The 12,576-nt window shown below is 39.5% G+C and overlaps 2 protein-coding genes across 2 annotated transcripts; both read right to left on the reverse strand.

Moving 5' to 3' along the window:
* Window positions 1-5,794: 5,794 nt before the first annotated feature.
* LOC105955767 (serine/threonine receptor-like kinase NFP) lies at window positions 5,795-7,809 on the reverse strand. The gene has a single exon (XM_088825465.1). It carries the CDS (start codon window positions 7,807-7,809, stop codon window positions 5,959-5,961), a length of 1,851 nt encoding a protein of 616 aa, XP_088681591.1. The 3' UTR covers window positions 5,795-5,958.
* Window positions 5,795-11,379, reverse strand: LOC105955817 (Tetratricopeptide repeat (TPR)-like superfamily protein). Its single transcript, XM_012979614.2, has 2 exons — window positions 9,012-11,379; window positions 5,795-7,742 (listed from the first exon to the last, which is right to left on the reverse strand). Exon 1 carries the CDS (start codon window positions 11,011-11,013, stop codon window positions 9,040-9,042), a length of 1,974 nt encoding a protein of 657 aa, XP_012835068.1. The 5' UTR covers window positions 11,014-11,379; the 3' UTR covers window positions 5,795-7,742; window positions 9,012-9,039.
* Between the last annotated feature and the right edge of the window lie 1,197 nt (window positions 11,380-12,576).

A 12,576-nucleotide genomic window follows, 5' to 3' on the forward strand; every position in this document is an offset into this window, starting at 1 on the left:
ATTTTGCAAACAACTTAAACTTTAAGAAATAAGTACTTATTATGAATTTAACTAGCAATTACTAACTTCTATTTTAAAAGAGTTAATTGCATAGACCCCCTGTGTTATTTCTCGGAAGCAAAAAACCCCCCGGAAAAAAAATTAGCTTATAACCCCCTCTGTTGTGTTTTAGTCAGCCCATCGCCCATTTGTGTGCACTGGCTCGTTGACTTAAGTAAAATGACAGAATTACCCTTAATAAAAAACCCTTAATATAAAATAAAGCGAAAAAGAAAAAGTAATGTCTAAGAATTTTTAATAAATTTTCAATTTTAAACAAACAAATATAAATAAAATATGTGTTAAATATAATAACAATTAAAAAAGGAAAAGAAAAAAGAAAATAGTGTTCTTTCAAAAAGACCCTCTCTTCAATCTAAAACCCTTGGCCAATCTCTTCGTCGGATTATCAAAACAAAGCCCCCAAATACTGACCCCTTAAAGAACAAAACAACTTCATTTCATTCTTCTCCAATGGATCCGCAAACAAAGGCTCAGAGACGAGGTAATTTACCTTCATTCCCTCTGGCACCAAGGTTCTGTTAGAGCAGCTGTTATCGCCGCCGTCTCCCCCGCTGCAGCTGGAATTCACCACGGCGGCGCTGCTGATGAGACGATTTTTTTGTTGCTGTTTTATATTGCTGCTTTGTGCTTGTGTGCGTGTGTCCATGTTGCTGGGGGCCCTGGGGGCGAGGGATTTAGCCTTTGAGCCGGGCCTGCCCGAAGCCTGATGGCTCGGCCCGATTTTATTTGAGCCGAGCTCGATAAATTGTGAGCCGAGCCGAGTTTGAGTCTCTTTATTAAACCCGATTAAACTATGAGTCGAATTTGAGCTTACCATAGCTCAACCCGAATAAAGCCCTACTAATTATATATATATATATATATAGACACACACACAAATGGATGTAAACAAGTTAACAGCTAGTAGTAATTAATTCATAAATTTAATCAAATCCAAGTGAAAAGTTTCTTAATCTAAAAAATACTAACATTTTCTTCATTCATATAAATATAAAACCTAGTATATGCAAAATCCTAACGTTAACAATATGTTGCAAAATTTAAGTTGAGGGTTTATCTTGTCATCATTGGAGATAATCTTAATTTATCACTATTTTTTTCTTTCAATGATTATTCTAGATATAAGTTTTATCTTAATTTATCATTGTTTTCGACTTGCAATGAATATTCTTAATTTATCATAGTATAAGTTGTTTTTTTTAAACATGTTCGGCTACAAAGTTGTAAAATATGTAATTTATATATTGTTTGATATAAACCCCAAGCCCGAAAAAATATGTGAGCCGAGTTTGAGCCTATAGGCACGAGACCCGATGGTATTTGAGCTTGAACCTATAATTACGAGGTCCGATGGTATATGAGCTTAAACCGACCTAAACTCGGCTCACATGGCCCGATTGCCAGCCCTATAGTTAAGTAGGAAAATTAATTGAAATAAATTATATTTTAATTTTCCAAAATAAATATTTATTTTATTTTAATTAGTCCTTAGAAGGCATTTGTATTTCTTACTAGAGCTTGTATTAGACGTGCATTTGTTTATATTTAAGTCAACTGATTCTTTAATTTTCAAAATTTATTATATTGATATGCCTATTGATCCAACCCAATAGACCCATATTTACTGGGCCACAGGCCCAACTTAATAGCTATTTATACGAAGGCTCAATCACACCCAAAGAAAGTTGGGCCCGATAAATTGATCTCGGCCCAATCAATAAAGTATAAATACAACTTAAATTCATTTAATAAAGGTACATTACTATTATTCCCTCAATTCTTCTATTCGAATTCTCTCTACATTTACCCACTATCTTCACGTCTGACTTGAGCGTCGGAGGGGTTTCCGCCGGATCAACCCCCGGCTTAGATTACGTGTTTTCTGTTCGCAGGATCCTAGAGTAAATTAAAGTTCTCAGGACTATCTAGCTCGTGAGCACGTGACCTACTTTGCTCTCCCAGCTTCAACACACTAGGTGATTTATTTCTTACGTCATCATTTTGGGGCCGTCTGTGGGAATGCAGACCAGATCACGTAGCCAGCAAGATCCTCCCGAGTCCACTCGGAGAGAGAATGACACAGCTAACAACCTCCCAGTTCGAGGATGCTCTGGCTTGCCACCTCCTCCACGTGCTCCGGATCCACCACGCGAGGTTCAGGTGATTCTCCCTCGGGACCCACCACTCGCCGATCCTCCACTACAGGCTCCACCTCTACCTGCTTCTCGAACGGTTCAAATAACCGAGGAGGCACTCCAACGAATGATAACAGAAGTTTCTACTCGCGCCGCCACTGATGCGGTGGCGCAATACATCGCCACGATGGCAGCAAACGCTCCCCCCGCGATCCCAGCTAACGCTCCCCCCATGATCCCAGCTAATGGTCCACCCGCAATGCCACCTAGGGTACAGCAACCAGCCCAGAACAATGACGATCGGATAAGTGTATCCTCATCCACCTCAGATCCAAGATCTCGGATGCAGCTATCTACCAATCACAGGGAGCCACAACCCAGACAACAACGCCACCATTCACTCCAACGGGGTGATGCGTCTCTACGAAGAGCTGATCTCTTTAATGAAGGGGAAGACGAGATAAATAGTAGAGTATCTCGCCAAAACCAGTTCCCCAGATTGAACAACCCAATTGACGGAAGAGCGCCAGTCCCAACAAGGCGCAGTCCTTTCACCCTGAACATCCTCAACGAGGTATTGCCTCAAGGAGTGAAAGTATCAGGCTTACCTCAGTTCGAAGGAACTACCGACCCGCAGGAACACATAGAGAAGTTCCACGCTATGGCAGATTTATATGGCCCAACAGATGCAGCAATGTGCAAGATGTTCCGCACCACTCTTTCCAAGAGAGCCATGAATTGGTTCAATGCTTTGCCCACAGGATCAATTGACACTTTCGCTCAGTTATCATTGCGCTTCACCAACCAATTCGCCATCAATAAGCAATATGCTAAAACACCAGCACATCTCTTCTCTATCGTACAGAGAGACAATGAAACACTCCGCAACTACATCAGGCGTTTCGTGGAGGCTGTTCATGAAGTTCCCAGTGTAGGACAAGATATGCTTTCAGGGATTATGCAGCAAAACCTGAAGTCGGGTAGGTTCAAAGAATCTATCGCAGGAAGACCTCCTGGCAACTTAGATGAGTTGTTAAATCGAGCTGAAAAATACATACGCATAGAGGAAGCTTCTGCCAATGCTCCTCCCAAGAGGAAGAGAGAAGATGACCGCCCGGATATTAGGAGACGAGATGATCTACGTCCTCCACCCCCGCCTCAAGGCCAATCATCTTCAACTTATAATAGATTCACTCCACTCAATACTCGTCTCACTGAAATACTTCATGTGATTGAACAAAAAGGTCTGGCAGAGCCTCCACGCCCAATGCAACCCAATGCGAAACGAGAAAGATCGGATCGCTATTGTCGATTCCACAAAGATAAAGGGCATACTACCGATGAATGTGCGCAACTCAAATTGGCGATTGAGAGGTTGATCAAGCAAGGCCACTTGAGCGAATACATTGATAAGCCTCGAAATAAGCGCCGCGATGATCTTCCACGCCGAGATAACAATAGAGATCAACATCAACGACGAGAGGAGGGGGGTCATCGACGCGCCCCACCCTACCCCCTACCCTTTTCCTCCTCTCTCTCTCTCTCCTCCCTACCCCTACCCCTACCAGCCCTACCTACCCTCTCCTTCTCTCTCTCTCTCTCCTCCCTCCCCCTACCCCTACCAGCCCCAGCACTACCCACCCCAACCCCACCATCTCCACCTACCCCCTTCTCTCTCGCTTCTCTCTCCTCACACACTTTTCCACTCAGGGCTCCGCGCCCGGCTTCAACCTCACACACGGATTGCGCGGCTCCACTTCGCGCGGAGCCGCGCCGCGCGGCTCCTCTCACATCCTCGAGCCGCGCGACTTCGTCTACTGGTTCCGCAGAAATTTCTCCGGATATCCCCAATCGCGTGCAATCGGAACGCGTGATGTCTTTTTCCGGTGCAACTTTTTTACCGGAACTCGACCCAAGTACCTTCCCTATGATTCCAAAAGTCATCTCGGTCTCTACAATCGACTTTCGCAGGATAATTTTCAACTGTTTCGCCTTCCCCACTTGGGACATATAATTATTTTATCTGCTGATCTTCTCAGTTCTACAACGAAGTAGATGGAGAGCAAAATAAAAGAGAGAGATATATAAAAGAATAAATTTGATTACTCACCCATATTTATTCGGCGTGGTTCTTGATACTCTCCTCTACTGATTTGACAAGGACTTACCTACTACTAAGCAAATTTTTATATTTATGCACTTTAAATATAAATCCGCTCACGATTCCGACCCAAAAAGTAATAATAATAAATTATTATTATTATCCCTCCGTCGGCGACACAAACACGAAGAACGAACTACAATTCTACTCTCGACACGATCCGACATTTCACCCCAATTCACTCCCACATCGACTCGAGAGTGGGGGGCTTAATGATATGCCTATTGACCCAGCCCAATAGACCCATATTTACTGGGCCACATGCCCAACTTAATAGCTATTTATACGAAGGCTCAATCACACCCAAAGAAAGTTGGGCCCGATAAATTGATCTCGGCCCAATCAATAAAGTATAAATACAACTTAAATTCATTTAGTAAAGCTAGGTACATTACTATTATTCCCTCAATTCTTCTATTCGAATTCTCTCTACACGTTTGACTTGAGCGTCGGAGGGGTTTCCGCCGGATCAACCCCCGACTTAGATTACGTGTTTTCTGTTCGCAGGATCCTAGAGTAAATTAAAGTTCTCAGGACTATCTAGCTCGTGAGCACGTGACCTACTTTGCTCTCCCAGCTTCAACACACTAGGTGATTTATTTCTTACGTCATCATATATATACATTTATTTGTGAATAGTGAAGATTTTTAAATTAATAACATTAAATATGAGAATTTATAAATGTTATCAGTTTCTTATATTATTGTGTTGAATTTTTTATTAAAACATCTTGATTTTGAAGTCTTAAGATACAACTTTTATTATTTAACTTTCTATATTTTACCGTTTACATCGTTCTCAAGAACGACGAAGAAGTGAGTTTATGCTATGTTTTATCGCAACCCAGTACTGTCATTTGGAAATTCGTTGTATCAAGAATGTTCCCATAGAACAAGTCGAAATACCAATCACTAATTAGTGTGCTGGGTGAAGTGTCGCGAAATATGTTTTGCAATGATTATACATAATCTATTTAGAGAGTTTTATTGTTTTTATTCAAATGTATGTTGTCAAGGAAATACTGTAATTGCTAAAAATTAGTGAAGGAAAAAAACTCTGAGATAACATAAAGAGCATGTTCATAAGAATATCAAACATTGTCGAAAAGTTTACATGTTAACTATTTATTAGTACATGCGCCAATTCAGTGACGGGACCGAGAATTTGTAAGTAATAACTTCATGTTAAAGGAGCACACTAACTCATATTTATGATGGGTAATGTCCTAATCAATGTCAAGATTTTTGCCAACATACTTTAATCTAATGAATGTTATTCATTTACTAGAACTATCTATGAGAGCATCTCAATATATTCTATTCCAAAATTTTCTACAATAATTTAGATTTAATTTTTAGAAATTGGATTTATTGGGCTACTGCTTTTAGAATTTGGTTTGCCACTCTCAACTTGGAAATTCACAACAAATAATTATTTCTCAAGCTCAAATAACTCTAGATCAAACTAAATTTAATTTCACTTTTTGGTATATTCCCAATCCCTTGAACCAAGCATACAACAACTTAGATTTATTACTAAATGCAATAAACACTTAAGCTTATTACCAAACAAACAGTTAACTAACTAAAAAAATACTACTAACGAGCAATAACTGAATTAATAACAGGTGAAACTTCGTCCGGCTCAAATTTCGAAACCGACGAATTTTCCGACATCGGAGACGACGACTGTGCGAGCACACACAAATTAAAGACAATCTCCGCCATTTTCGGCCTCTCGGCCGCCTTCTCCGCCGTACAAGCCCTCGCCAAGAAAGCCAAGCTCAAAGCATCATCAATCGAGTACGAAGATCTTTCCAAATTTGGATCCATCCACTCCGTTAATCTCTCCCGCCTAATTAAATCTCCACCGTCCAAAATACCCTTCACTTCTTTCCACAACATCAAACTTTCACCATCTCTTGTTGTTGTTGTTGTTGTTGTTGTTGTTGTTGTTGTTGTTGTTGTTGTTGTTTCCATAACATTTTTCCCGGAAAGCAACTCCAAAACAAGAACCCCGAAAGAAAAGACGTCAATATTGAGCATGACAGAGCAAGAAACCGATCTCGCTGCAGAGAAGTTCGAAATCTTGGCCCGAAAATTCGAATCGAGAAGTACGTTGCTAGTTCGGATATCTTTATGCACAATGCTCGGTTGGGTGTGCTCGTGCATGTATTGCAAACCATTGGCTACATCGAGGGCTATGATCAACCGTTGGGTCCAGCTAAGCGATCCAACGGTTGAGAACAGCCATTTATCGAGCGATCCATTCTCGACGTATTCGTTGACCACGAAAAAGTTTCCGTCTTTATCGGAGGAAACTCCCATTAGCTTCACTAGATTCGCGTGGTTTACTCTCTGCAGTATTTGTAGCTCCTCCGTTGAAGAATCTCTCGTTTTCTTTACAGCGAAAACTTGATCTTCGATTATGGCTTTATAAACCAACCCTCCGATTCTATTCCGTTCGGCGAAATTCGTAGTTGACTTCATAATCACATGAAAATCGTAAAGGATGGTTTTGTCAAGATAGCCTGATAGTCCAGGAAGTAGCTTACCTTGAGTGATTTTTGGTCCAAAAGTCGAGTTTTTATCAGGTCGAATTATATCCGAATCGGAACTCGTTTGAGGTAAAAATGTTTTCTTTTTCTTGTACAATAGGTAGAAGTACACCCCTAAGCCTACAAAACCAAGAAAAAGAGCTGCAAAACCACTTGAAATCGCTATCAAGAAAATAAGGCGGTGTTTGTGTTTGTTATTCGAAGGTGAAGAATGAAAAACTTGGAGAAGAAACGGAGATTTCACGGGTATGAAAACCGGAAGGCAAATCGAAGCGGTGAAATTTCGGTTATTGTTCTCCGTTACAATATCCGAAACCTCGGACTGAAACATAGTACTCACAGAGAGTAAGTCATCACTTGGCTGCCATACATATGTAATAAGGTACCTTATTCCACTTTCCGAGTACGATTTTCTCGGGCATTTGCAGAGTAAAGGAAAGACCGCTTCGACCCCGATAGTCAAATTGTTCGGATTCATCGTGGGGTTCGTTTCTTCGACCGTAATAAAATTCGTCAGGTTCTGAAAAGGCCTCGTCGAAACAGAGTAGAAGCTGTCTTCTTTCTTGATCCGGTACGTGACGTTGGAGAAATAGTGGGTCCCGTTCGAAGTGCACTTGATCGGTATCAGAAGAATCTGATCGGGAATCAAACGGGCATCTTCCGATGCCAGATTAGTGGCTGTTGATATATCCAATCGGCTTATTCCGAAAAGATCGGATATCGCTCCGAGATTCGAGTAGGGTGGTTTTACGCGATACGTGATGTACGTGTTGCAAGATTGCGGCGAGTCTGCGGTAGCGGTGTTGTTTGGTAACTGAGCAGAAGCTGTGGTAAGAAGTAGAAACATAGAAGAGATTGTTATTAGAAAGGGATTTTTAAGAGAGACTGCCATTTTAATTTTTTTTTTCTAAGTATGGTGTGGAAGAAAGGAGTGTTGCTAATTTATGTGTGTTGTCTAAAATTCTCTACCAATTATTATTTAATTATATTTTAAATTGTGCATAAGGCAAATCATTAAATTATATTTTCTTACAAGTTTCAACTGCTGTGGAGATGCCATTTTTGACATTGTCATTGGAAGTACTCAATATTAGTTTATAAGAAAACCCCAAGTTCAGACGGCAAGAGAGAGAGAGAGAGAGAGAGAGAGAGAGAGAGAGAGAGAGAGAGTGTGTTTACTACTTAATACAATGGGGCCAGGGGTGGAAATCGGACGGAATGAGTCGGAAATGACTTTTTCGGAAAAAAATTAATTTTTTTTAGAAGTAAAAAATAGATTCCGATTTCCGTTCCAAAAAAATCACAATTCAAAAATTCATTCCGATTTTGGAATACCTCGGAATCGGCGGAATTTCGGAACTTACATTAGTTTAAATTCACTTGTTCCAAATTCGGATATAGTGGAATTTTCACAATATTTTCTATCTTTTACAATTTTTTGCAGGAAAATGCAAAAAAATCTAAAAGAGAGTTCGATAAAAGGCAATAAATAAAACAACATGTAGGAGCAACAAATGAAACAAAAATTTTCTAATAACGAAAAATGCAACAGAGAGTTTCTGATAGCAATTCATCTTTTGTAAGGTTTTAATTTACTTGACCTTTATGTATTTATATTTGTTATATAAAATATAACATAAGTTATATTATGGAATTACAAAGTATATCATAAAATTATATTATATACTTCGAAAAACAATTGAAATATTCAGAACTAAAATCGGATCGAAAATAAGAATTTTCGGTAATTTTATATTTAATTTCGACTCCATTCCAAAAAATCGAAAATCGGAATGAAAAATACAGTTTCAAATTCAAATATTTTCGGATCGTAATTGGCTACTTAAAAAACCTAATCTTATGAAGCAGGTCTTCATCAACTTTTGTCATCTTGCCAGAGGATCAAATACAACAGACAACTGAAGATGCCCAATAATTATAATAACTTAAATTTAAAAAAAAAAAAACAAATTAATAATCTAGTTTAGAAGATGTAAAGTTTATTCCACATTAATTTAAAACAAAAAAAACACCAATAAGTCAAGAGGTCCAACAAAGCTGACCTGGAACTTAAAAGTTTAAAAAAGAACAAACCTCAAATTCTTGTCTCGACAGAATCTTGTCATGCTGACGTCACCAAAGAACTCTCTGCAAAACTACTGGAGTAAATTTCATGCACCCTTGTAAGATCAGAACTACTCACAGTATACAAATGCCCCGGCAAAGCGAGCGGAATAGCGTCGGTAGATTCCTCGCTCGTTTCTTCTACTTGAGCCGCCTCTCGTAATTTCCCTTCCTTCCATAAACTCTTCACGAGCAGCTGCTTGGTAACACCGTCGGGCATTAAGCTCGATTTCCTCATATCCTCGAAAACCCTCAGCGCGAGAGAAGCCCGTTCGCACTTGCAATAAGCGCATATTAGAATCTTGTACATGTAAGAATCCGGCTCCAATTCGCACTGCCTCACCATTACGAGTAGCCTCTGCACAGTCTTGACATCACCTTGAAGTGCGTAGTGATGCATCAAGCCGGAAAAAGTCTGCAAATCCGGTGAAATCCCGATTAAGATCATCTCGTCGAGTATATCCAATGCTTCGTTATTCATCTGGCACTTTGCTAGTGTTCTCAAGAGAGATGAGTACAGTATCAGCCGACTGTTTTTCGAGAGGGGCCCGCATATTGTTTTGATGTTGTGGAAGATGTTTAGAGCTGCGTCTCCTTTTCTTGAAAACCCGTAAAAATCGATAATCAGTCTGACCGTGCTGAACGACAGTTTCATACCCTCGCGCTTGATTTTGAACAAGAGCTGGTCGACCAATTGCACGCATCCGTGTCGGGCTAATTTCGTAATTATTCTCGATACCGTGTAGATATCGTGAACAAATCCCGGCTGTTGAGCAACCCAACAGAAGAATTGCCATGCAGTTTCGGGCGATCTTAGACTCCTGATTATCTTGCAGACTAATCGTGGGGTCCACGTAAAGTTCGCGGCTTCCAATGCAGAAACCTCTTCTTGTTCCCAATACTGTAAAGCACTGGCTAAAGCAGCTGGATCCAACCATGGCTTCAAACGAACTTCATCTTTGACATCATCATTTTCGTCATCATCGATGACATCATCATCTTCGTCGGGATTGACTACCGAATAATAGCCTATACTTTTTATTCTATCATCCGGGATAATTTCCTTGATTAATTCATCCACCTCGTCAGCATATCCAGCCTCTTTCATATGCTGCAGAGACGTAATCATTGCTCGGCCAGGTAATACCCCGTCGGCCCGCATCTCGTTAAGCAAAGTCTTGACAACATCTAAATTGCCGGAACCCGTAAAAGCTTCGACCAATAAAGAATACTGCTTTAACGTACGTCGAATTCTCATCAATGGCAGCATTTGGAATATTCTCATAGCAGGATCTAATTTCTCAAACTTAATTAAATGCTGAATAATAACAGTGTAGGTTCTACAATTCGGAAGCGCCCCTTCGTCAATCATCCTGCAGAATACCTTTATTGCTCTTTCGTCAAAGCCCTTCTCGACACAAAGTTTCATTACAATATTATATGACTCGGTACACGGATGCTTGTCCAAGGCTCTTCTCCACTCTTCCCAAACGTTAGTAACCTCGTCTAGGTCACCCGTTTCTGCATACCACCTCATCCGATCCATGAAACTGACATACGCCACATTTACGAACTTGCCACTATTGATGGCATCGATCAATGCTCTGAGTTTACTAGTTTGTCCGGATTTGGCAAGAATCTTGGCTAGTGCATAGAGGGTATCTTGGGAATGAGAGAAATCTTTGATATTTTTTAGAGTTTCGACCAAAGAGAGAGCTGCAGTGGGCGAGGGAGCCGAGCGGAGCGCATTGGTCACCACGAACGAGTCCATTAAAGGATTGTTCAAGATGTTGACAAGAGAGGTTTCGGGTGCGTTCGATCGGAGACACAGCCTTATCGAATCGATTAGCTTTGCCCTTTGGAGGTATAATGTGACCTTGTTTAAATTTCGAGCTGCTGTAGAAAAATGGCATGTTCGAAGAGTATAATTCTTTAAAAAGATAGTTACGGAGTAGAGTCTGGTGGAGTACATTTGGATAAGGTGAAAGGGAAAGCAAGAGGGATTTTGTTAATCGGACGCAATGGAAATAAGCTAGGAAAAGTCTTTTGGGACAAGAATCAAACACCTTGAGTGCATGAATCTTGAGAAGCAGAACAGCAAATTTCAAATGGCGCGAACATTAAAATCTTATGTGCGTGAAAAGATTTATGTTAGAACCCAGAATCGATAAATGCGAACGCTTGTTTACGATAGAAGAACCGCCGTATAAGCAACTGACGATTTTTGAAGAACCAGGCTCCGTCTTCTTCACTTACCTCAATTCAAATGTTTTATCTTACTGAGTACTGCCTGGGTGTTTTTAATTTGAGAAATAATTTTCGATTCGGGTACTGCAATAATTAAAAATTGGGTAAATTACATATACACCCCTTAGATATGCTAAAATAAATTTAAGGTCCCTGTCGTATTGGTAATTACAGCCACACACCGAAAGTAATTACCAGAGCCAAGATTTCGTGTCCGGACGACCGATATGCACTATATTTATTCCCCGTGGGCCGTTAATGCTACCATATACGAAAATATATAAATCTTATATAAAATAATAAATATTTAAGAAATGTTAAGAGAGTCATGTCATCCCCTATTTCTACGTTGTCTCCAGCAATGCCCGAAACCAATAGTCCGTTAGAACTCTAACGGAGTAACTTATCCAATGCATTACTCCGTTAGGGTTTCTAACAATGTTTTGGGGAGCTGATTGTAATTACAAATACTTCCGGGACCTTAAAGTTATTTTAGGCTTTAGCATACCTAAAGGGTGTAGGTGTAATTTACCCTTAAGAATTAGCAATAAAGAATAAGTGGTTTTAAATTTTGTAGGGCAAATAACGGCCACCCCTGAGGTAAGGTCAAATTACGAGCATATTTGGGTAATTACAACCACCTACCTCAACTATGAATCTTCTTACACATTCGTTTTTGTAGTATCAAATATAGTGGAATCTTCTAGATTATGTGGATATTCTTCAGTTTGTATCCGTTTTACTTCATTCGAACTCCACATTTTGAAACAGATGATAGTAAAATGTGTATATTGACTTGCAAATATTAGATTATACTGCATCATAAACTGCATTTTTGCACAAAATGAGTACAAACTAGAGAACATCCGACGAAATCTAGAAAATTCTGTTGAATTTGACACCATAAAAGTGAAGGTGTAAGAAGATCCATAGTTAAGGGAGCTGATTGTAATTACCCGAACATGATGGGTCTTTTTGTAATTTAACCTTACATTGGGATGACTATAATTTACCCATTTTTTAGGGACTATTAGTGAGAACCCCCTCTAACATTATTTTAATAAAGATGGATCCAGCTCCTTTTCCTTTATTAGTGAGAAACCCATTCTTTTTATATTCTCAAATTTACCCTCCCACTATTCACTACTTATTATCCACTAGTTTGATATTTTTTTTATTTTTTTTATTTTAATTTTAATTTTCGTTTTTTTATTTATTTCTTCTTAAAAAATAATATTTTTTTTAAAAAAAATTTTTTTTTAAATATTTTTCTTTAAATATTCATTTT

This window comes from Erythranthe guttata, chromosome 11, assembly GCF_056151865.1.
Source record: "Erythranthe guttata isolate IM_541 chromosome 11, IM_541, whole genome shotgun sequence".
NCBI classification, from domain to species: domain Eukaryota; kingdom Viridiplantae; phylum Streptophyta; class Magnoliopsida; order Lamiales; family Phrymaceae; genus Erythranthe; species Erythranthe guttata.

Excerpts from the sequence above, each read along its gene's own strand:
- LOC105955767 (XM_088825465.1), bottom strand. The coding sequence starts at position 7,809 with ATGGCAGTCTCTCTTAAAAATCCCTTTCTAATAACAATCTCTTCTATG.
- LOC105955817 (XM_012979614.2), bottom strand. The coding sequence starts at position 11,013 with ATGTACTCCACCAGACTCTACTCCGTAACTATCTTTTTAAAGAATTAT.